This window comes from Lissotriton helveticus, chromosome 7 (assembly GCF_964261635.1).
Source record: "Lissotriton helveticus chromosome 7, aLisHel1.1, whole genome shotgun sequence".
In the NCBI taxonomy this organism is placed as follows: Eukaryota; Metazoa; Chordata; class Amphibia; order Caudata; family Salamandridae; genus Lissotriton; species Lissotriton helveticus.
The window spans coordinates 1,358,089,375-1,358,115,534 of NC_136068.1; the positions used below are offsets into that span (position 1 = coordinate 1,358,089,375).

General features: G+C 45.6%; 1 protein-coding gene across 4 annotated transcripts in view; it reads right to left on the reverse strand.

The window, feature by feature from the left end:
- The window catches only part of PIK3R6 (phosphoinositide-3-kinase regulatory subunit 6), a 745,472-nt gene that overhangs the window by 248,284 nt on the left and 471,028 nt on the right, over positions 1-26,160 (reverse strand). For all 4 annotated transcript variants that reach the window (XM_078654671.1, XM_078654672.1, XM_078654670.1 and 1 more), the window contains 2 exons: positions 17,670-17,802; positions 15,309-15,378 (listed from right to left, as the gene is read on the reverse strand). In XM_078654671.1, coding sequence (XP_078510797.1) covers positions 15,309-15,378; positions 17,670-17,802 — 203 coding nt within the window. The remainder of the gene's footprint in view (positions 1-15,308; positions 15,379-17,669; positions 17,803-26,160) is intronic.

Below are 26,160 nucleotides of genomic sequence, written 5' to 3' on the forward strand. Positions count from 1 at the left end.
TTGTCTCAATGTTGTCCCTTAAATCAGGGGAACCATTGTGGGAGTCCTTGATTTTGGACTGCCATCACCGAACGTCGGCTCCTGGGGTTCTGTTTAGACGCGACCACTCGTGCTCAAGTGGTCGCGTTATAGAAAAGAAAGCCTCCCCTCTCTGTCCTTTCCTGCCCAGAGAGCCGGGGATATTTAAAAAATGGTGCGAATCACTTGCGCAACAGCACACCAACGAGACAGGGTGAGTCAAAGGTGGACAGGCCTGTGCAAAGTGGGTGCATGGGGGTGCGCCCTATTTCTGCAGGCCAGTCCTTTCAGGAATAGCTCCAATGACGTCGCAGACTGTTGTTCCCGTTGACTGGTTTCTGTCCTCATTTTGGGCAAAATTCTACCTCCAGGCTCCACAACATAGTCTGTCCAGGGTTGTTCCCGTTGACTGGTTTCTGCTTTCCCATATCATGCAATGTTCTCGTTTTGGTGTTCGGACTGGGAGGGGTTTCTCAACCCATGCCATACCATGCAATGTTCCAACTTTCCTCTTACGATCAGATAGGTTTTGACAACTCTCCCATACGATGCAATGTTCTTATATTAGTCTTTAAACTATACGGGTTTAGTCAACTCTCCCATACTATGCAATGTTCTTATTTTGACTGCAGTGTTTAGGTATTTCTCCTACACCATGCAATGGTTTTCTGTTATTCTTCCTGCTGAAGAATTTTGACAACGCTCCCATCCTATGTAATAATCTCGTTTTGTTGCTTAAAAAGTGTTAGCCCGCTCTTTAATACTATGCAACCTTCTTCTTCACGCATTCCAATTGGAAGAGTCCCATCGGCGCTACCAGAGTAGACGGTACTTTTTCATTCATGTGACTGAAAAGTTTATCCACTTCTCCCGTACCCAGCAAACTGTCGTGTTTCAGTCTTTGAACTGGAAGGATTTTGACAATTCTTCCATACCACACGATTCTTATTTTGTTTTCCAGCTGCGGAGGTTCAGTCGGCTCTCCATCACAAAGCAACCTGTTTTTGTTCTTCCAGTTGCTTTCCCATACCATACAATGGGTTTCGCTTAATTGTTTCCATTAGAAGAGGTTACCAGCTCTCTCGTACCCGTGATCTCCCGATCAATCTTTCTTCTGGACACGCAGCACCACCAGTCCTTCACCCATCTGTTACAAGGCCTTTGATTGGTTTTAACCAACTTGCCAAAGGGAGCCATTTGTTGAGGTTTTTTCTTTCCTTGATTCCACATGAGCCATTTAATGGTCCACAACTCTCAGGAATAGTGATTGACAGTTGTGGCTGCAACGGTGTGGCTTACATTACATATACATCACTCGTATTTAATGCCATCCTTTTCGACTTTATCTCCTCCCGTCCGCAATCCAAATGGACTCAGTTCTCCCCCGCGTATACAATGGTGTAGCTATTAGAACTGATCAGTCTTAAATTAAACAGCCATTCCCACCAATGGACTGGTCTATTCTTTCATGCTCTAGTCGGGCCCTATTGGAAATCAGCCTACGCTCATTGTACGTAGTAATAGCCCAATCTACTACAACCAACTAATCTTGCAATGGTTCCATCCACACTCTCCTGAACATGCTTGTATGGGCCAACTTGCATTCTTTACTCACAAGGCCCATTTCCCCCCAGCTATTCACCTTAGCAGTGGTACAGCCCGCTCCCCCATCACTGGAATGGTTCAGTCCGCTGTCTTGTCTTCTCCCAGGTTGGACCAGAACAGCCTGCTCTGCCTCCCCGCCTTCCTTCCCACTTTAATGTTGTAAAGAGCGCGAGATTAAGGCATTGGATGTGGCAAAGTGTTCTAGCCGCGGGGACTGTCCTCCCCTGTCCCTCCCGCCGCTCTCTCCTAAGTTATTACTCGCCATAGAGTGGGCCAGCTCGGCCGACTTCAATCTCTCCACAGTCATTACCGCTTTAACAGCGCCTCCCTTGGACATTAAATAGAAATTGAATTGATTGGACGGAAAAAAGACTTTTCTCCCGCTCTTTTTTTTATATTATCCTAAGAGGCTCCGTGATGCCTGCAATATTGAGAGAAAATGTGGCTTATCACCGGCGCGCATATACCTCTCGGGCCTTATGATGTGGGGGGAGGGGTGGGCTGGCCTGCATCTCTCCCGCTGAAGATGGATTTGGCGGTGTCGGTCTGCCAGCAGGATTCAGACAGTCTGACTAATTCCATCCAGCCTGTTTTTGTGCACTTCAGCCCCCAGAAACAATGTGCTGTGAAGCTGTGTTGCTGTTCGGGGCAAAATGGCCACTGTGTTACAACACAAAAGTCAAATGCTCTTTCCAATACGAGGCATTATGCTGCACGAGGCATACCTCAGTATCTCAAATGACCTTCATTATGCGGCAGAAGTGGTGAGCATTGCTTGTGTGAGTGAGCTCCTCACCCCCCTCGTTGCTTGTGTGCGTGAGCTCCTCACCCCCTTCCCCCTCGTGGCTTCTGCGTGTGTGAGCTCCTCACCCCCTCCCCCCCCTCGTTGCTTGTGTGTGAGCTCCTCACCCCCCTCCCCCCTCGTTGCTTGTGTGTGCGTGAGCTCCTCACCCCCCTCCCCCCCTCGTTGCTTGTGTGCGTGAGCTCCTCACCCCCTCCCCCCTCGTTGCTTGTGTGCGTGAGCTCCTCACCCCCCTTCCCCCTCGTTGCTTGTGTGCGTGAGCTCCCCACCCCCCTCCCTCCTCGTTGCTTGTTATTATTATTATTATTATACATAATGATAATAATAATAATATAAAGGGGGCAGATGTTATACAGTTAATTTCTTTTTTTCAGTAAGGGTTAGAGAAACGTAGTTCAGTGCTTTTTTCCACATATACAAACAGAATCCCTGCGTCGCCGCGGGGAGACTGTGTGCCAGGCTGCACACATAAAACCTCCATTATTTAAGTGCAGTGCGAGGGAGACCATTTTAATCAGTAATCCCCTGCTGACCGTTTGACCCGGGGAGAGTTCAGATTAAAAATAATGTGCCCGTCTGTAGATTGGCGAGGTTGGGGTGCGGGGGGGGGCTGAGCCGGGGGTGGGGGTGCACGTACTTCAAAATGCAGGTGGAAAGATGGAACGTTCACTTCAGCATCCTGCTTAGTTCGGTTGAAATGTACTTTGCAGCAGTGTCATTCCCCTTTCATTGTCCTGACATTAGCGGAGCTGCAGAGCCGGTAGTCTTTCCTCGGCTTCTATTGCGTGGCGCAGGTTGTCCCCGCCAAGAGTCGGTCTTTGGGCGACACTATTTAGGCGTCGTCAGTCTTATGGCTCCGACGGAGCTCCAATGTTGCCACACAATACTCGTGGCCGTTCCTGTTTAGTGGTTATTGTGTTCGTTTAATTGTTCGATTGCTAATGCGTGTTACTTGGAGTTACGGAGATGATGTGTTTTGTTTTGCGGATTTGGTTTGTGTATTTTTGCGGGTGCTGTGCTTCTTCGCTGATTGGTCTGTTCTCCGTGACTATATTAGGTAAGAGTGTGTGTGTGGCTCTGTGTGTGTATGTGTGTGTGGCTCTGTGTGTGTGGCTCTGTGTGTGTGTGGCTCTGTGTGTGTGTGGCTCTGTGTGTGTGTGTGTGTGTGGCTCTGTGTGTGTGGCTGTGTGTGTGTGTGTGTGTGGCTCTGTGTATGTGTGTGGCTCTGTGTATGTGTGTGGCTCTGTGTGTGGCTCTGTGTGTGTGTGGCTCTGTGTGGCTGTGTGTGTGGCTCTGTGTGAGTGTGTGTGTGGCTCTGTGTGTGTGTGGCTTTGTGTGGCTGTGTGTGTGTGTGTGGCTCTGTGTGTGTAGCGCTGTGTGTGTGTAGCTCTGTGTGTGTGGCTCTGTGTGTGTGGCTCTGTGTGGGTGCAAATGCAATAGGTCTTGCATTTGCAAGAGATTAAGCTATTGGCATTGTAAATGACAATGCCATGTATTTATCTGTTTTCCAAACCAACACATAAATAAAAAGTTTGTCATTTACAATGCCAATAGCTCTAACTTTTGCAAACGCGAGACCGTTGCATTGTAAATGCTTGTTTCATTTTATTTGAGAACGCCATGATCGTGCATGTGTTTATAGCTCTCTTCTTTGTGCCCTATTTCCGTCACTAAATTTCACCCACCTGAAGCGGTCTTCCCCATGAGCTTTTCTCTCGCTGCTAAGTACCCCCATGCTCTGTGTTGTTCTATCAGTTTGCTTCCTCTGCCATCTGCGGTGTTGCTATCTCTCCTGTGCGCTGCAGGTCCAGATGCTAAACAGCACCATCAGAAAGTATTCCATCAGGGAGACAGCTGAAGATGCACCTCTTACTAATGATTATGAATAAAACTCCATATCCACCACACTGAAATCAAATATATCAAAAATATCACTTGCGCTCCAATGTCCAGCATCATCAAAAAGCACTGGCAAAGCCAGCAGGTCTCAAAGGACAGATCTATTGGATTTGCCAACTTTGTTTACATAGTTTTCATTATTTGGGTTAAGCGGATTCTAAGCTCTCTAATAATAGACATGAATATGGCCCAACAGATGCATTGGATTGCATGTGTGTGTATGCTATGTAGAGATGGTAATACATGCCATATTTTACAGTTTATAGTGTTCGCCTATTCAGCTGGCTAGGTCATTTGAACAATTCTTCTATGTGTGGTAGTAGCAAAAAACTTCTGATCTAGACCTCAAGTGTCAGGTGGTTGGTTTGGATTTTGTAGTAAGCTGGTGTCCCTATGAATTACATCAGGAGGTGTGTGCAAAGCTGCTGAACTTACACGGAAACCCATCTCTTGACACTTGAGCTCTTCGATGGATCTTCGGTGGGTCTTGCCGGGCTTGGGGCAGTTTGTTCCCTTTTTATGGTAAATAATGTTTGGATGTTGACATTTTGACAACGGTACCCAGCCATCCTTCATATCTACTGAAGGGTAATCCATACTGTGGCATTTTAAAAACATGCGGTCCAGGCAGAGAGAGCACGGATAGGCGAGTTCATGGATTCCAGAAAGAAAATGACAGAGCGCAGCCTAAATACTGGAAGCTATTTTGAGCTGGTTTAGATCTGTCTGAAATGATGAACCTGTACTTCAACAACGAGATTTAGCTGTTTAAAGCCAGATTGTTAATCCAGAGTCATCAGGTTTTAAATAGCTGCCCATCCAGCACAAAGGCCAGCTTGGAGTAAGTAGTGCAGGCGAATGAGCTACAGGCGTTTCCCAAAATAGCGCATGCATTCTATTTTTGTTCTAGGTTCCTTCCCGTAGCCATACCCCAGGAGAGATCTCTCATCATGCCCGCTCTCCACCACGCTTCCCTCCACTGCAGTGTGAAGAAAGCACGCTCGCTCCTTTCTGCCCAGGCTGCTCCTGCTCTCCGACCGCCCCGGGATTCACACACTCATCTCACTGTTTGAAGCGCGCAGGCTCTCTCAGCACTGAGTACCAGCACTTCTTCACTTTGAAAGGAAGACTATTATTGACATTCCTCAGCCTGTGTGTAACTTTAAAGGGGAAGCACTTGTACTTCTCAACAGGAACTCGGACATCGCCACGTCCAGGTTCCCATTTCAACAGTGCCGCATCTCACATTGCGGATCACAGGCACAAAAAACAAGAGACTTGACTAGAACACCTACTATTACATACACAACACTGTAGGTTTTTCCAATATTTTTTCAGTACTCCCTCACAAGAGCGACTCCCTATGTGTCAAAGTGTTCTATTTATAAAAAAATGTCAATACAACATCGGGCAACTCCCACCCAGACATGAAAAAGTGTGAGAAAGGAGAGAAAGCACCTCACGGTCCTAACACCAAGGGGGGCTGGCTGGTTGGTACTCACTAGCACACCCACTTAACATCATTGGTTGCTTTTTCCCCATAAAAGAAGAAGAAAGTGTGTGTTCTATCGTGAGAATCTTGAAAACTGAAGAGAAAGAACGAAGACAGTGAAACCCTAATGTAAATGAACTGTCAGCGCCCAATGTCTCTAAAGTGCCCACTGGATCCTGTGAGACTAAAGATGCAATACCCACAGTTAAAATGAGGTACAGCTTACTAGCTCAACGTAACTTTTTATTCAGTGCTGTAAGCTGTCCCAATTAAAAATGGTTTCAATCAAACCACGTTCAATTATGAAAAGCCAACATGTTTCGTTGCCAACATTTTGTGCAACTTGTTCAGGGCTGTAGGGGTTCCAAGTTCTCACTTCATACGAGATTGACATCAAACCTATAGTTGTAGGACATTAAAAAGAAAAGAAAGAATGTGCTAAAAGTAAACCTTAAAGACTCCCTGATACATACACGCCCTAAGAAACAACATAGCAGTGGGCAGCAGACATTATGGCACCTCCCCCCCCGTGGTTGGACACTACCCGTGCGGTGGCTGTGCAGTATGTCCTCAGTCCAGACACTGTAAAGAAATCAGACTTACGGACTCCTTCACATGGAAACTCAATAGACACACCAACTGTCTCAGCACTAAATGCATCTACCTCCTGATCTGCCCCTGTGATACATTTTATGTGGGGATGACTATGAGACAAGTAAAGCTGAGAATAACGGAGCACAAAAGTAACATACGGTGCTCTAGGACCCACACGAGACTTTATGAACACTACCAACATCACAACCATTCTGCAGACAGTATTCAGTGGCTAGTGCTTGAGTCCCAACCAGCCATGTCCAGACAGGCACTGTTCAAACTGGAACAGAGATGGGTGCATCGCCTACAGCTGGACACAGTAGGACTCAACGATGCGGTCCCCTGGGCCACCGTCTCTTGGTGAACCTCTATCTAGGTGAACCCCTATCTAGTTCTGACACGCTCTCCACTCATGCCCGACTAACATAAGTGAGCAGCAGGGATTAGTGGCCATACAAACCCAACCCCATCCCACCCCATCCCACTCCCCTCCCCTCCATAACTCTCCTTCTCCTCCACTTAGCGGTCATGCAGCCTCTCTGCATGAGTGGTGATCTGACTGGACCCCACACGCATTGTTTACTCAGCCTGAGCGGTACACAGCACCCTATGTGCCTCAAGCAGTCTACTCACCCGACTACTGCTACTATAGTTCTCCGCTTAGCGGTCATGCAGCTTCTCTGCATGAGCGGTGATTTGACTGGACACCACATGTATTGTCTAACCAGCCCGAGCGGTACATAGTATCCCATGTGCGCCAAGCAGTCCACACACCCTACTACCACTAGCATCATCAACCTGTTCTAACATGGCCGCCACGCACGCCACCATACAGTATAGACTGCCCCAGTTCCTTGGTCCCAGATGCGCATGCACTTGACGCGCAATAATCGCCACTGTACCATTCCAACATGGCCGCCACGATCGCAACCCCCTCCTCCCCACTGCTCCGAGTTCTAGGATACCGGTGCGCATGTGGGTGACGCACGTCAGTCGCCACTGGACACGTCGCGTGCAGAGACAATCGGCCAGCCTCCTTATAGGCAGTAACCACTGGGACTCCCCACCAGCTGCTCCGCACCCTGACCAGGTGCCGCGAGCGTGAGGGGTAGGTGTTTCCACCGTCCCAGCGCCCGGACTGAGGTAAGCCCGCGCGCTCTCTTTCCCCTGCGCTCTCCTTCCCTTCGCTGTCCCTCTCCTTCCCCCCCTTCCCCTGTCTTCTCCTCCCCCCTCCCCCCGTTGCCACGAGCCTCGAGCTTTGAAGGTTGACCCTCACTCTGACAGTCCCGCCACCCAGTTGATTGCGGGTGCAGCCGACTGCTCTCCATGGGACACTACCTCCCAATCACCTCCCTCCCCCCGATACACTCCCCCGACCCTCCCGCCCTCTTGCCACTCTACGGACATCATCCCTTAAAGCAAGGAGCGTCCTCCTGGCACAAATCCCACCATTGCCCCGGAACTTGCATCATGGGAGCTTTGTTTTGTTTCATAGTGTTTTGTGTTGGGCTACCTTGCGCTGTGCAACGCAGGAGCTTGATACGTTTAACACGCGCGCCATCAGACGGTGGGCGCGAGATGCCACATGGCGCCCTCCGGGCGCTGGAGACGCCTCTGACATTCAGACTGCTCGCTTAGACAGAGGCTCTTCCTACATATTTACCAGATCACTGATCCCTTGTTACGAGGCATCTTTACCTGGGAGGGCCAATAAGTATCCATCCAAAGTGCGTTTTCAATGATTGTCCCTGGAACTTCCCCCCTCGGGGGAGCCCCCATTATCAAGCGCTTATGACTTACCCTATGTCCTTTATTTTACAAATGTATACCTGCTCCTTGACATTCTGCAGGTATAACCATCAGACAGCGCTGGCCTCACGGGAGCACACTGCGAGGCCCTTGTTACTCTCCCTTAGGGTAAGATCTTCCTGTTTTGTCTTCCTTCTTGTCTCCCTGGATAGGGTGCTGTTTGGATAGATTCGGCTACACAGCTAAGATTTATGTATTCACTACATTCTGAGGCCTCCACTGAGAGATTATAGTCGTGCCATACTTAGACCGATTATGAATGGCCTGAATGAATGTACTCCCTGCACGTTCCCCCCTCACACCCCACAGTGTGGAGAGCAATATACCCAACAGTCACCCTACACTGTCTCAATGCATAACCTCAATCTTGAGATATGGCCTAACTTGCTTTTTTTGTTTCTCCTTCAACTCTTAGGTCGCCTAACTAGAGTAGGACCCCTGGCCCTCCTTTTACCCGACCGAGTGAGGTTGTATTTGTGTGTCTATTTTGTGAATGAACCTTCTAATCACTTTTTAAGTGTAGTACTTTGTCTTGGTCCTGACGAATCGCCGGATGGCGAGAAACATGTTGACCACACCAGGGGGTTGAGCTAGGTTCTGAACCTGACCTCAGTCTCTAGCTCCCCTCTCTCACCCCCTTTTAATCAGGGAAGCAGCCACGCAAATAAATCCTATTGTGGACTGGTTACCCTTTTTAATATTCACTCACTTTGCACTGACTACACCACTTTCCTTCTGACTCACACACACCATCAGCAAGGAACAAAAGAACTCCGTCAAAAGGGTGCCTCCTGGCACTCCGTCAGACATTGCAGCGCCGGTCTGACGAGGAGCAGTGAGCCGATGACGACACTGGACACCCTACAGTCAGGGTGTGTTTCACACCTTACGCTCTGGGTGTGTGAGGCTCTCTAGTTCCGACAGAGGAACTCCCTAGTTCCTTGACTGTACCCTCTACATTTACCTCTCCACAAGGAAAACACTAAGAACCCCCCCCCCCCCCACCCCCCCAAGGGAACTTTGTATCCTTCTGTGCGCTCTAAAAGTAAATACCACCAGATTGTTGAAAGCACTCCAAAGTACTCAGTATTTACTCAATAAAAATGCATAGTTACCTTGATGGTTGCGGAAGTTCCTCATACCTGCAACCATCTTAAAAATATTGGAAACCCCTACAGTGTTGTGTATGTAATGGTAGGAGTTCTAGTCAAGTCAGGCCTCTTGTTGTTTTTAGGTTGTTGAGTGGGGGGGCGGCCTGACTTTTTGTTCCCCTGTTGCTCCAGTTGTGTTGACAGGGTATGATCTTTGAGACGGGTCTTCCACAAGAAGATTCCTGGTCCAACTTTGAATGCAGGTATACAAAATTTGTATCAGTGCAAGAACGATGGTCTAATGTTTCACAAACTACCCCCTTCCTGGAAGTATTTGGTGCTCGGTTACCCAGGACTGTGCTGGGTGTAGTTCACACGATACAATTGGTGACAAATACTGTTCTACTCACTCTCTTTGGGATTCTGTTTCAGATACACCCTCTCCCAGAGCAGGGTCCAAGGGTCTTTTTATATACTGTTATTTATGCCATTATTGGCAAGTTTCAGATCACCCCAATCATTCCTTTAGTCTGTTGTGGGGATTCTAAATAATCATCTATTTTTATTTCGAACTTTTCTGATTTCTTTGGTCTTTTAATTTCTCCTCCTGCGCTCATGATAGGTCTGGATGCCGACACTCTGCCTCTGGGTTCTTCACTCAAGAAGGAAGTGATCCTACAAGGGCAGCACGTTTTCTTTATCATCTGGTGACTGCCTTCATTTTTTTTTAAATAACGTAGCCTTCCACTTCACCCTCTCAGTGTAGCTGGCTCTACACAAAGATCTTGCAGATGTTTTACCTGCATGTCAGGAAAAGCACCAACTCAGCACCACACGCACATAAAAGTTGGAAAAGAGGAGCAAAGATTACTTGTGAGCTTCTGCATCCTTGCAGGTGCGGTATGGATTATGGGTCTCTGGGCATACATGCACGGTCTTGCCCTACGCAACACAGCTTTCTCATACTGTGCCTGGCACTAAAGCACTTTCAGGTCCTGTTGATCACAATCAAGCTCTTTCTCCGTGATCACTTGCTCATGTGATCTCTCCCTTGTGAAGCCTTGCATGGTGGCCTGTGCAGGATGCCAGGCAGGCACAGAGGGTAGAACGGTGAACAACAGGGAAGGTACTGGGCCAGCAGCAACAAACAAAGGCCAAGAGAACCCATAACAATAGCAAACTTGCACTGCTCATCACAGTCCTCTAACGCCCCCATTGTACATCAGCTCACCCCGCCCCCCACTACAGATCAGTTGAGTGCTGAACATATGTTTTTCAGAGTTTTCACAGAAAGTGCAGATTCTGACTCACTCATTTGAGGGAAAAATACACACCCTTCTTAAGAAATCAGAGGGACTGCTGCACAACTGTGACAGAGCTGTGGGAAGCTACGCCTCAGTTGGTAGAATCCTCATTATAATAAAAAAATTAAGTAAGGAGCCTCCTTGGATTCTTAAATAATTTCAGGCAGCTCAAAGTTGCTTATAAAACCGTATTGTAATCTGTGATGTGGTTTGCAGTTTTACATTAGCTAATTACCATCGTTTAGGAGGTGGAAAGAGGATATAACTCCAAACCCTGATCCACATCTCGTGGTCATTAATGGTAAGGAAGTGGTCGATCTTGCTGTGGTCTTTCAAAGGCAGTTTAAGAGTAGAAGGCTGTGTATGGCCGGCCACATGCTACAGATATTTGACATTTGAAGGTCTAATATACAGCTGTTGGAAACGTAACACTTAGGCACAGTCAGTAAGAGCTATTGCTCTCGCTCACCGCCTCGAACAATTCACACCAGCTGAACTTCAGCTCACTCTCAATTTGAACAGGAAATTACACGTTGTTGCTATCCGGTTTCATTTTTTGATGTTTAATGTTTAGAGTATCTTTTTTTAATTTATTTTTTATAATTTTTATTGATTTTCCGCAACAGAATATTGTTAGTTTTCGTATTACAACAATTTACTTTTTTTTACATTGATTATACAAGAACAGTAACTTGAATGGCTTGGGTGGGATGTCCGGAGAACTCCCGTCACCGTTAAGGATGGACCATCGTATAGTCTGTAATTATACATATGTACATATTTAGAGTGCCTTCCCCTACAAACTCATACACAAAATTACTGTTCAACAAATGGTCTCATGTAAACTCAAGGCATGTCTGTCTTGTATTCACAGGCAGGCATCAATGTAAAACAATTTAGAAAGAAACAAAACTATGAGTCAAACTCTACTTAAGGGCACAGGACACAGTGTACCAGCCAATAAAACGTGTCAATGGGTGTCGCAGATGTGGATAATCTATGCATCACCCATCGTGAGTGCATCAATGGGGAGAGCAGGGGGGGGGTCAGGGGGGGAGGGAACACAGATAATGTTTAGTGTAACTTAGTCAACTTTTTCAGATACCGGACTCTTTGAAAAGGTAAACTCTGAAAACCTGTCTTTTGCTCCCAGTGATACCAATGGAATTCTATCTACTGGTAGGATAAAATCCGGGTTGGCAACATCATCTGAAGGCAAGACCGGAAGGGGCTTCCCATGTGTCATGATTCGGCAGAAAAAGACCAATGGTCGAGGAACAAGGCACAGGAAAAAGAAGGCAATTTAGAAACAGTCAGGGTGTCGGAAGGGCTGTAAAGTTTAGAAAAATGATCTATGGAAGATGCGTCTCAGTAGAGGAGGGCTGTACATTGGAAGGAAGAATGCAGATCAATCCGAACTGCAGGATTACAAAACTCACCATATTCCCTCGAAACTTTTTGGATGTATGGCTTCCGCTGCAGTTAGTTAATTCACCTCATCTCTCTCCATACATCAGGATGTCACCAAACAGGGATGGGATGATAAGAAACAAGCCCTCTTATTCACATTTCCCCTTTGCTTATTTCCTTAAGAGGCAGTGTGGCCACCAAAGTGTGAACAAATACAATACACCGCAGGTAAAGTGCCCTGGAGAGACAAAAGGGTCCGCGCATGTTCCAAGCACCTCCAGATAACAGCCATGTTAGTGATGCTGGGGGGCAGAATTTGGCCCATCCATCCAGATGCCTTTCCCATGTCTCCAGTCTGCTGGTTAGTTGTTCTGTGTTTTGCTACATTGGGCAAACACCATATGTGCCCCACCCACTGCAGGACTCCTGGTTCTGTTTTAAGCATCAACATCCATTGCCAGGTCTGCTGGCAAAAACAGAGATCACAGGCTTGTTCTCACCATCCTGCAGCCATTCAGCCCTGGCAAAGAAAAAGTGCCAGTCCTCCACAAGGAGATGCCCGTTCAGTAGCGGGCAGTCCCTACCCTGTACACTGCCCACTAGAAAAATGAACAGAAACATGCCTAGGGAGGGTGCAATTCAAGAAGAAGTGGGAGGAACGGCAAACACCACATCTGAATTATAATGGAGGGTGTAGAGGGGCTATAGTACATGCTTTATTATGATTTCTAGCGCACATGCGAAGAGCCAAATAATCCTAAAGTGCATGCCTTGCAAAGACAGAGTTTGCCAGCCTACTTGAGGAGTTTCCTTGGAGTGCTGGTGTTGGGTAGTAGGGAAGGTTTTCAAGGCCACCCTAAAGAACAAGCACTGGCGTTGCCAATAGGTCTCGCAGTAGGAAAGTTGGAGCTATTGGTTTTGTAAATGACACATGTTATATTTATGTGTTGGTTTTGAAAATCGCGAAACTAATAGTTTTGTCATTTACAATGCCAATACTTTTTTACACATGAACATTCAGAGTTGCACAAAGTTTAGAGTTAAAGCAAAAAGATGGTTAAATCAGCACTAAAATAAAATACCTATAACAAGGGAGAGAAAAACACGAGTGGTGGGGGAACGCACGCACGGAGACAAAGTGAAATCACCAACACGTACCTGTTAATGCAGAGAGGCCGACAAAAATATGCATTTGTTTAGCATATGCGTTTAAAATACTATTTGCCTTCTTATTATCTCGAAGTTAACATTGGCCCTGAAGGTAGGCTGAAAGCTAGTTTTTATTCTTGACCTTTAAAAGTTGTGAGGCGAGTTCTTTGGCTTTGTAATGCGAACCCGGTTTAAATTTTTAACGGCAAGGGGTGCTACACAAGAATGTTCTGGACAGGCACAGCCCACACCGGCCTTTGTCATCGCCGAAATGGCGACAAAGAAGGGCAGGATGGGTGCTTGATAGCAGCAGAATGGCTGCAAAGGGCACCTCATTATCCGATGCTCAGTTTAACCGCCTGGGGCCAAGCCTGCCTCACATGCCGGTGATATGCTAGGACTGATCTGAATACCAAAGGCGGGATCCGACAGAGCAGTATTAAACTTTTTCGTTTCCTCGCAATTACTCACTGAAATGTACATTTTGCAGCAAGATGAACACATGAACATTCAGAGTTGCACAAAGTTTAGAGTTAAAGCAAAAAGATGGTTAAATCAGCACTAAAATAAAATACCTATAACAAGGGAGAGAACAACACGAGTGGTGGGGGAACGCACGCACGTATAAATAAAAAAAGCAAAAGCAAATGGTGGGGGCCTGAAGGAGGAGGGGGTGAGAGGGATGAGTGAGGATGGGGTAGCAGGGGAGGGAACATGGCCTGGGGGAAGCTGGCTGGGGAGGGGGAGGAGAAATCCAAGGAAGGCTGTGTGCGGGGAGAGAGGGGAGGTGCTGGAGCTGAAAGTACGGCCGGCCATCCAAGAATAATTAGGGGAGGAGAAGCCGCAGAGCGCACGCTGGGCGAAGCCCTTTGATGTGCTGCGAAGATGAGCGGCCGGGAAACTGAAAGTACGGCCGATAGGAGGGAGGGAGGCTGATGCGCGTGCTTGTTTGGTCACGTGGTTCACGTGAACTTCAAGAAAACCGCAGCAGAAAGCCCTTGGTTTGACGAGGATTTTGGCTACTTGAATTCTCGCTCCCTCAATGCGCTTGTGCGTATTGTAGGTCACGAGACCTAAAAAGGGCTGAGTGATCTCTGATATGAAGTGTATTTCAGGACTTTAGGGTCTCGAGAAAGAAATGTTAATCTTTGATGACAACGAATACATAATGATAGTGGTTTCTTTACAGATTAGCCTTGAACATTTATATGCAGCAATTTTCTTGTACAGCTGGGGCAGTACTCTAACCTCACATCTGGAGCAGTACTGGAGCTACTAAACAACTGTAAGTGAGGCGCAGTATCAAAAACTTCTGTTTAGCTCCGACTGGACAGTGAGTATGGGTTTTATGGGGCCTTTGGTTTTTTAGGACTTCAGAGATTCCGATATCCTTACTGCTAATTGGCCACTCTCAGATACAGGGATACCCGCGGCCCACAATCTCCAATCCTGCATGATATCCCCCTGGAATGTGGCATAACTATACAGACCCACGAACACGAGGTAAAGTTCTGCATTCTTTTCACAATTCTGGGAACTATGCCACTCCTCTTTACCACTGCAGTGAGCATGCAGTAAATGCTAGCAAGGGGCCTGATGCAGGTTGAGGGCGGGGATGTGATTTGGGCAGAGGGAGAGCTGTGGAGTAGGTGCGGGAGTATACCCTGCTTTTCCTGTGATGCTAGATGGAGTAGGCGGGACTGGGCTCTGCCTGTAGTCGCACACTGAAAAACTGAAACCGCTGCTTGCAAACTCAGCATTTTCAGGGCTTGAAACACCAGATTACTCTTAGTATGGCACAGCGGTTGGCCCTATAGTGGCTACTGCTCAGCCATACTCCAGAGGGCCTGATTGTTTTATGAACTTTCTGGAGGAGAATTAGCTAGTATTCTGTGCAGCCTGGTTAGAGAGTATGTTAGAAAAGCGCAGCTCAGCACTGGATAAGATACAGACTACTGGTACCTAAAGTTCTTTGTTGGTATACGGAAAGATAATTAGTGGATGAGAATAGACTACTTTACGGGTCAGCCCCGGGTGAAATACTTTTGCTTAGCCTGGAAGAGAGTAGTTTCACCACCCCAAAATGTGAGTGCAGAAATTCCAAATCCATCATATTTTTGATAAATCTTACTTACTTCTCTTGATGTTGATAAGACTCATTCCGGAGGCTCTGTTCAGCAATAACCATTCTTTGGTAAAACAAGCCTGCCAGAAGATAAAGAAGTCATTAGCATAACTCCATTCGGTCAATTGGTAGTCACTCAATGGCCTCTTGCAATATGCAATGAACAACCCAAAAGTCACAAAGATCATAGTGAGTTGGAAGACGTGTTTAGATCACTCAACAATCATGATGTGATTGGCAGCCAACTGTGGACTCTGAGGAGCATCTCAAAGTCACCTTTGTGATTTCAAAGGATTCTGCAAAACTATGACCAAACAGCACTGGACCGAGATTTCATATCAGCAAACCTACTACTGAACCATGGGCTAAAAAGCAAGGTAAATTCAATTTACTTGAGCCTAAAAACTAGTAAATACAAAAAAAGAAAATTGACAAGTTTAGTGCTGCAGAAAAACGACACTCACTGAAGAAGAACAAACAGGATTTTCATCAGATTTAACTCCTAACGTAATCAGGGTCAAAGTAATACTGTATGACACAATACCAGTTTGATATGCGTTAATAATAAGAATATATTGACAGAGGTCGGAGACAGAAAAGAAAGCGTAGTGTCATAAAAATTCATAAAACTGTTACTCACTACGCAGGACTAGAGGGTTAGCAGGAAAGCAGCTAACCTAGACAGTCATCAGGGCTCTGAAGCCTTAGTTTTATGCCTTTCAGAATAAATATGACTACATAACCCACTGAATTTCATAAGTACTCTGTAGAAGCAGTTTTTCAACCATATTTATGTGCCTTTGATAAAGGCTACCCAGTACGCATAAACAACATTTTTTTGATTGTGAAACAGGGTATGCATTCGAAAGAACTAATAGGGACAAGAAACACACAAGTGGATATTTCATTAATTTGGCTAAGTGAGTGTTCTGTGGGGATGTATGACGTTACAACGCATACTTTTACCACGCCTACCATTACCACGCATTTTTTACAACGCAGGATCCATTACAACGCATACCATTACCACGCATGTATTTACAACGCATATACCTTTACAACGCATACAATTACAACGTAAGTATATAATATTTTTTTATATTTAATTTAATTAAAATTAATATAATGTAATTTAATTTAATGTAATTTAATCAAATTAATTTAATGTAATTTTAATTTAATTATATTTAATTTTTACACTGTACCCTTTTACCCAAAAACCCAAAACTGACCCTGAACCCAAAAAATACCCCTTTTACCCAAAAACCCAAAACTGACCCTGAACCCTAAAAATACTCCTTTACCCAAAAACCCAAAACTGACCCTGAACCCTAAAAATACCCCTTTACCCAAAAACCCAAAACTGACCCTGAACCCTAAAAATACCCCTTTACCCAAAAACCCAAAACTGACCCTGAACCCTAAAAATACCCCTTTACCCAAAAACTGAAAACTGACCCTGAACCCTAAAAATACCCCTTTACCCAAAAACTGACCCTAAACCCTAAAAATACCCCTTTACCCAAAAACTGAAAACTGACCCTGAACCCTAAAAATACCTGTTTACCCAAAAACTGAAAACTGACCCTGAACCCTAAAAATACCCCTTTACCCAAAAACTGACCCTAAACCCTAAAAATACCCCTTTACCCAAAAACTGAAAACTGACCCTGAACCCTAAAAATACCCGTTTACCCAAAAACTGAAAACTGACCCTGAACCCTAAAAATACCCCTTTACCCAAAAACTGAAAACTGACCCTAAACCCTAAAAATACCCCTTTACCCAAAAACTGAAAACTGACCCTGAACCCTAAAAATACCCCTTTACCCAAAAACCCAAAACTGGCTCTGAACCCTAAAAATACCCCTTTACCAAAAAACCCAAATAATATTTTTAATAAAAATATACTTACCAATACTTACGTTGTAATGGTATGCGTTGTAAAAGTACCTGCGTTGTAAATACATGCGTGGTAATGGTATGCGTTGTAATGGATCCTGCGTTGTAAAAAATGCGTGGTAATGGTAGGTCGTGGTAAAAGTTGCGTTGTAAAGGTTGTATACCGTTCTGTGGCAGTCAGTCCCCCCCAAAAATGTCTACATTATAGCCTGAGATAACCAACATTCAACTGACAACGTTCGGTAACATATGGCATAGCATATGAGCATAAAGACCACGCATGGCTCAGAAAGTGGTCCTGATGACCCCATCCACTACTTCTTTGCTCTTATTTCTTATGCCGACTAAAATGGATCACATTGTATAGTATAAAGACCATGAATGACTGACTCAATGTTCTAGGTCGCCTTCTAGCGAGCTTCTTTCCAGACACCGATGGATGGTTGCTATTTGTTGACTGACGGCATACCTGGGACTTTCCTTTCCCTTTTCAACCCCTTTGCATAGCTCAAGCCAATGGCACAGTAAGGCTTGGGGCGAGTTAACAGCTTTTTGCAGAAATCGTACACTCTTTCATAAAGGTCATCGGAAATGTAAGGCGCCTGAAAAAGAAAGGAAAGAGATGAAGGATACATGCTTTGCTGATTTTAATGCTTATTTTTAGGCCTAACTGATGGACTTTTAGCTTCTCTAGGGCTATAATAACAGGTAGATTAGAAGTTGACACCATGAATGTACAGCAATGACGGCCAGCCATCGTTTGTGATGCATGGACAAGTCAAGTCACCATCCTTGCGCTGATGACTGACTGCTTTGCTTTCTCTTGTAGGTCGAGTGCCTTTCCTTCTCTGAAAGAGGCCAGCCTTGCACCTTCAGGCCGCCTTATGCAGGATTTTACTCTCTGCCTGCACATCTCTACTTCTCAGCGTAAACCCCAGTAGCCAGTTCCGGAAAAGGCATAAAGCGAAAGACCCTGAGGGAACAGGAGGAGCAGGTTAAAGTACTTTGTAGGTAAACTTGTGTTCATGGGCTGCGCCCCATCCTTTACATCAGGCCTTTGCAGGAGAGTAAACATCCAAGGACCTCTTCTGCAAGCTTGTAAAAGTGGTGAGGCTGCTATGGACAGGGGTGGCAGAGCAGGAGAGGTGGCAACGGACTAAAGGGGGAAGTAAGAGGACGCATGCCCGTTCTCCTGACCCTTTGCTGGCTGGCATCCCTGCACTACTGCGTGTTCATCTCCCCATTTGCGAAAATATGACTTTATATGCATTCGTTTGCGTGTTTGTCTCTGTGAGATTGTTACTGTGTGCCGGAGCATATACGTATGTAAAATGAAGTTTGTCAGCCTCTACATAGATGACCATCATTATCTTTTCTAGATTCGTCCTGTCAGCTTCTTTAAATTGAACAAAGACACAGGGCAGACCTCCACAAAGTGTTCATACGTTGGTTTGCTTTCATGCGACACAGAACAACGTCATCACCATTAAGGTGGTCTATTAAACAGGATAACAAAAGCCAACTATCAAGAGAACATTTTCCAAAACAAACGAGGATGCAGCTGTCAAATACCTAAAGGAAATTCCTAAAGAAAAAGGGGGCTGGCGCTCCCACAGCCACCGGGGCTTGAATCTGCTACGAGGAACTGAGAGCCGAGCTGGGCTATGTATGCAGATGTACTGATTTTAGAATGCAGGACAGTACATTGGGCTGCACAACACAATGTAGCATGAGGTATTCCTTGAATCAAGGACATTTTATTTAGTGGCATTCCATAGTAAAAACAGGCAATTACATACATCCAATATTGTTATGCCAATTCGCTTTACATCAGGAACAAATCATAGGCAAATTCAATGAACAATAAGAAGCCATCAATAGTTTTTGTCAACAATATTTTGGCATAAAATCTTCCTATCCCCAAAAAGTCAAACAAATGAACAGATCAGTATTGTATTGTAAACATGGGATTATCTTAAAAGTTCATAGTGTTCTATGAATCCCACTCTACATTATTAGCAGGAGCTTCTCAGGGAAGAAGTAAAGGGGGTAGGGGAGGGTGACAGAATGGAGGGAGAGGTTTGTTCGAACAATAGTTCATTCACTCTGAGCCTGCAGTTGGTATGAGTTTAGTTTGCCAGGCAGTTGCGCTTTTGTGTTGTCAACGCATTTCTTCAACCTTGCCATTCAGTGGTCTCATTAAGACTGTACTGAATCAACCATTTGTGAAAAAATATAATGAATTTATGACTAAGACACAACCTGACATGCGGGTGTTGTGATGATGGTACCTGGGTGACAGGAAACATACCATGGTCGATTTGGTAAAGGGCAATGTACACTCTGTGATGAAAATGGTATAAATATATGGAGAACAACTCTGATACGGTGAAATTCCTGGCATATCCATTTAGAAACGAATGGGACATGGCACTTATACGCACTTATGCGTATGGAAGAGAGAATGTCGAGCCTGGGGTAGGTTGCAGCACGCACTCAGAATTCACTAGAAAGATCCTTAAGGAAGCGTCTGTTATTCCAATCTGCGTTTTCCTTCAGGAGAGTGGAGGTTTTAATAGTCAATCAGGATTATCGTGTGAAAGGGCGCAAACTAAGATTCTATCTCCATGTGTGTTGTACATATTAGATATTTGACATAATGATAATCATTTATGTGCTGCTCTGGAGATGAACTTAGTGAAGAAACACTCGCTCACAGTAAGTCCCTCTGAATGTGCCTGTCCTATAAAGGGCCTATCGTTGTTGAAACTAATTTTATTCAGTCGTTTAGCAAAAGAATATTTGATTATTGGAACTGATGAAGGATGAGCCCTCCATCCATATGGTGATTTATAATTGACGGCACAAGTGTGCAGAAGGTGTTCACCATCGTAACATCACCCTTAACTTTCAAGTGGATTCAGTTCTAAATTTACAGGAACTTAATCTGTCACCTAGATTCATTGAGTAGGTTCAGCAACATGGATATAATAGCTGTGATGTATTTCCAATGCCTCATTTAAACCACTGGGGATCATTTTGAATTTTAAAAGGAGAATAGTTGTTCAGAGCTTCCTCCTATGAGAACTTGCTTGATCTCTCCAAGTACTGATATTTTAAGAATATCTGTTCAGTGCTTCAGTTGAAGGAGGTGGTTGACCAACCAGGCTATTATTGTTTTAGATATTATTCTGGACTTATTTTGGGTTATCCTCTTTCAGACCTTCTGTATTGTCTTGCAAACACAGAACATTGCAGCCATATGATACCCTCAATTACGGTTCTTCTTTTACAATTGGTAAATGTTACAAGCTATATGCAGACATTATTATGACTGAAATCCTTTTCTGCTATGTGACGGTTGCACCATTTGTGGCCCCCTTGTAATGGTTCAAGGTTGCAAATGGAAGTTAGGGTTTTTTGATCACGACGAGTTCTGGGTGGTTGAGCTCGTACCGATTCATCCTAGAGTCTATAGTTATTTTTTAATGCAAATAATGGGTTTTCTACCTGATGCTCCATTGTTTTCAAAGATGCCAGTTTTTGCAGATTATCATTAGCTGGTTAGTACATGGAATGAAACAGACTAGAGGTTTTTTCTCTGACTTTCCTTTTCATTTTAGGAGCTCCAGGCTTGAAACAATGCCTTCTCTTTTTCGAGCATTCAAAGGGAACCTTTAGGAATAGCCCCTTGATAAGAGTTTCATTATGAGCTGCTCATAGTGTTCAAATCATGCCTCTTCCTTGAAGCAAAAATGTTGAATCCTAAAAAACTGACCAAAAGGGAGATTATAAAGAATGCTAAATCAGGGGTTCTAAGATCCAAAGTACAATCCTATTCAAGGGAAACATTGTCATTCCCATTGCACAAGTCTATTTTCCTTAACATGTACCAGTGTTTCAAGTTAGTGCAAATATCATAATACTGCACTAACTGGTATTTATCAACATTAGTATATTGTGCTAAATAAATTGGAATGGCAAATTACACTTTATCATCTTATAAATCTTGTTGGACTTGGCCTTTTTTGGAGGTTCACCCTTAAACTTTTAGCATTTCTCCCAGCCTTTTTTCTCTGTGTAGTGGTAGTGGTTTTATGCCTCTGGGCACTTTAGCACTGTGGTCCAGTGTTAAGTGCGTGCGCTCTGTGGTACATTTAGTGGGAGGGGCCTGCCCTCCCAGAGGAATGCATGAGGAATTCCCTTTTCAGTGTGTGGCAGTGGCAATTCCTGCTATGAGAGTAACAGTATGGTCAAGTCTGATATGTATGAAATTATGAGAATAAATGCTGCGCAATGGTGTGAGAAGATTTATTATGACTATGTGAGAAATGCCCCTTTTAGAAGTTATTCAGAAAAGGGGGTAGTGATGGACAGAGCATCTGAGTTAAACAGAACACTCATACGCAGTCAAAAGATCAGGGCTTGATCCATCACCGTTTTTTAGCTCACTGCACCATCCCAGTTCAGAACCTGGCTACATGCAAATTAGTCTGTGCCTGGCCCAGTGCATCATGGGAACAGGGCAGACCAAACTACCAAGCCAATTCTTTACTGGAAAGGAAACAAGCTTCCGGGGACCGGTTTCTGGCATTGCAGCCGTCTTCGGCCCGGCTTGCTTGAATCCTGATGGTGCAGTGAGCAAGGGACTCATGTCTCAGCATACCCTGCCACTCCTATAGTGGCCAAAACGATTCAGAAAAGGGGGTGGTGATGGACAGAGCATCTGAGTTAAACAGAACACTCATACCCAGTCAAAAGATCAGGGCTTGATCCATCACCGTTTTTTAGCTCACTGCACCATCCCAGTTCAGAACCTGGCTACATGCAAATTAGTCTGTCCCTGGCCCAGTGCATCATGGGAACAGGGCAGACCAAACTACCAAGCCAATTCTTTACTGGAAAGGAAACAAGCTTCCGGGGGACCGGTTTCTGGCATTGCAGCCGTCTTCGGCCCGGCTTGCTTGAATCCTGATGGTGCAGTGAGCAAGGGACTCATGTCTGAGCATACCCTGCCACTCCTATAGTGGCCAAAACGATTCAGAAAAGGGGGTGGTGATGGGCAGAGCATCTGAGTTAAACAGAACACTCATACCCAGTCAAAAGATCAGGGCTTGATCCATCACCGTTTTTTAGCTCACTGCACCATCCCAGTTCAGAACCTGGCTACAAGCAAATTAGTCTGTCCCTGGCCCAGTGCATCATGGGAACAGGGCAGACCAAACTACCAAGCCAATTCTTTACTGGAAAGGAAACAAGCTTCCGGGGACCGGTTTCTGGCATTGCAGCCGTCTTCGGCCCGGCTTGCTTGAATCCTGATGGTGCAGTGAGCAAGGGACTCATGTCTGAGCATACCCTGCCACTCCTATAGTGGCCAAAACGATTCAGGAAAGGGGGTGGTGATGGACAGAGCATCTGAGTTAAACAGAACACTCATACCCAGTCAAAAGATCAGGGCTTGATCCATCACCGTTTTTTAGCTCACTGCACCATCCAAGTTCAGAACCTGGCTACATGCAAATTAGTCTGTCCCTGGCCCAGTGCATCATGGGAACAGGGCAGACCAAACTACCAAGGCAATTCTTTACTGGAAAGGAAACAAGCTTCTGGGGACCGGTTTCTGGCATTGCAGCCGTCTTCGGCCCGGCTTGCTTGAATCCTGATGGTGCAGTGAGCAAGGGACTCATGTCTGAGCATACCCTGCCACTCCTATAGTGGCCAAAACGATTCAGAAAAGGGGGTGGTGATGGACTCGTTTTGGCCACTATAGGAGTGGCAGGGTATGCTCAGATGTGAGTCCCTTGCTCACTGCACCATCAGGATTCAAGCAAGCCGGGCCGAAGACGGCTGTAATGCCAGAAACCGGTCCCCGGAAGCTTGTTTCCTTTCCAGTAAAGAATTGGCTTGGTAGTTTGGTCTGCCCTGTTCCCATGATGCACTGGGCCAGGGTCAGACTAATTTGCATATAGCCAGGTTCTGAACTGGGATGGTGCAGTGAGCTAAAAACGGTGATGGATAAAGCCCTGATCTTTTGACTGGGTATGAGTGTTCTGTTGAACTCAGATGCTCTGTCCATCACCACCCCCTTTCTGAATCGTTTTGGCCACTATAGGAGTGGCAGGGTATGCTCAGATGTGAGTCCCTTGCTCACTGCACCATCAGGATTCAAGCAAGCCGGGCCGAAGACGGCTGTAATGCCAGAAACCGGTCCCCGGAAGCTTGTTTCCTTTCCAGTAAAGAATTGGCTTGGTAGTTTGGTCTGCCCTGTTCCCATGATGCACTGGGCCAGGGTCAGACTAATTTGCATATAGCCAGGTTCTGAACTGGGATGGTGCAGTGAGCTAAAAAACGGTGATGGATCAAGCCCTGATCTTTTGACTGGGTATGAGTGTTCTGTTGAACTCAGATGCTCTGTCCATCACCACCCCCTTTCTGAATCGTTTTGGCCACTATAGGAGTGGCAGGGTTTGCTCAGATGTGATTCCCTTGCTCACTGCACCATCAGGATTCAAGCAAGCCGGGCCGAAGACGGCTGTAATGCCAGAAACCGGTCCCCGGAAGCTTGTTTCCTTTCCAGTAAAGAATTGGCTTGGTAGTTTGGTCTGCCCTGTTCCCATGATGCACTGGGCCTGGGTCAGACTAATTTGCATATAGCCAGGTTCTGAACTGGGATGGTGCAGTGAGCTAAAAAACGGTGATGGATCAAGCCCTGATCCTTTGACTGGGTATGAGTGTTCTGTTGAACTCAGATGCTCTGTCCATCACCAGCCCCTTTCTGAATCGTTTTGGCCACTATAGGAGTGGCAGGGTATGCTCAGATGTGAGTCCCTTGCTCACTGCACCATCAGGATTCAAGCAAGCCGGGCCGAAGACGGCTGTAATGCCAGAAACCGGTCCCCGGAAGCTTGTTTCCTTTCCAGTAAAGAATTGGCTTGGTAGTTTGGTCTGCCCTGTTCCCATGATGCACTGGGACAGGGTCAGACTAATTTGCATATAGCCAGGTTCTGAACTGGGATGGTGCAGTGAGCTAAAAAACGGTGATGGATCAAGCCCTGATCTTTTGACTGGGTATGAGTGTTCTGTTGAACTCAGATGCTCTGTCCATCACCACACCCTTTCTGAATCCTTTTAGAAGTTGGCATTTCTGTGTGCTATGTGTCTGCCTGCCTGATGTAAATTGCATGTCTGGTTTTGGAGGGACAGGACAGGCTGAGCCAGACGTGGGCTGAATAGAGAGATCTGCAGTTGGAGTATGGGGAGAGGTGACCCTTTGATCTGCGCAGGGCTGTGCCTGGCAAGGTGAATGATGGCTCACCTCCCACTGTGGCAGACCCCGTCTTCCTCAAAGGCAGGATGCATCCTTGTAAACAAAGTGCTCCAGGACCCCACCGAAAGGGATCTGGCTGGGTTCAGTGACTTGTGAGAACACATACTTTTGGTGGTATAAGTAAAGGGGCTGTGACCCCATGAAATTGTTCAGCTCCATGGTGCTCTTCTAGGATGATGTGCTGTTCCTGATCCTGCTGGGGCATGCTGCTGCTGGGGCCCAGGAGGAACTGCCACGAGGGCTTGGCTTCCTTGGCCCTGCATTGCCCCCTTGATTGCTGAGGACTTTTGGAGTTATGGCTCCATGCGCCCTGTGAGCGCTATATTTCTTTCTTTTCTTTGATAACTTTATTTCGGTCAATAGACCATAAAGGTGCACATAAAATACATTAGCATAATCAATAAAACAATAAATAATCATAAAATGTTAAAACAGCATTAAACTGTAAGGTACAAGGATAAAAGCAGTGGATATAACAATTGATTTAGTTTAAAAAAGTTTGTCTCCTACGCCACATGCCTAAAAGATAGCATGAGACCGCAAACACAATCGGGGGATGGGTGTCATAAGTTAATATCCTGCAAGCCTGTGAAAAGTGCAAAAATCCCAAGTTCTTACAAATAGGGGTCAGCCAGCATTTCCTAATGGCAGAATAGGCAGGGCAAAACAGCAGTACATGGCTTACATTCTCTTTTTTGTAATTACATGTAGGGCAAACTTTGATGTTAGTTTTTGCCCACTTAGATGTAAAGGATCCAATAGGTAGAGTACCATGCCTTAGCTGAAGATATAATTTTCGAGCAAGCGGGGGTTCAATTGTGTCCAAGAATTCCTCACGTTTGGATTCAAGTTTCACTTGGAGGAATTCAGAAGTTAACCTACCCAATGATGTAGAGCTCGTTAGCATCTGAGCACTCTGCTTGCTTATATGGAATAAAAGTTCCTTCTTGGATATCCCTGGGCAAAAAGTCTCTGGGTTTTCCCACAGATCCGATAGACCTAGCCCGGTACTAACTGCACGGATGTGCTGAAGCCAAGGGATCTTTTTGTGTATAAGAAGGGACAAAATCTCAGAGAACTCAGCTCTATATGAGGCCAGTTCAGGAACTGACCACAGCCTCTTCCAATACATGATTGGTCTTGCACTAATAATCTCTTCTAATGGAACCATGCCCAGATCGAGCCTAAGAGGAATCAAAGGCGTACTGGGCGGTAACCCAACTAAGTTTCTAAAAAAAAAACTGTCAGCCTTTTTGAGGTTCAATACCTGCTTGTGCCCCCAAAGTTCAGCCCCGTAAATTGCAGCCATTCTCGCCTGGCGGCAATATATTTCCAGAGCTGGGGACACTGGCCTAAATGTTGACTCCCTAAAAACTTTACTTATACCCCTAGCAAGCTGGGATAGCTTAAGTGTGGATTTGGCAATCTTTCAAGGGGGGTACCATGTAGGACTGGGTTTGGACGTACCCGCTTAGGGGGATTAAAAATCATAAACTTAGTTTTTCCCAGATTGATTTCCAATCCCCGAAGCTCACAGAACTCAACAAATCCACCAAGAGTTTTTTGAATGCCCGATGATGTTCTAGACAAAAACAATGTGTCGTCTGCGAACATCAGAGCGGGCACTCTACCT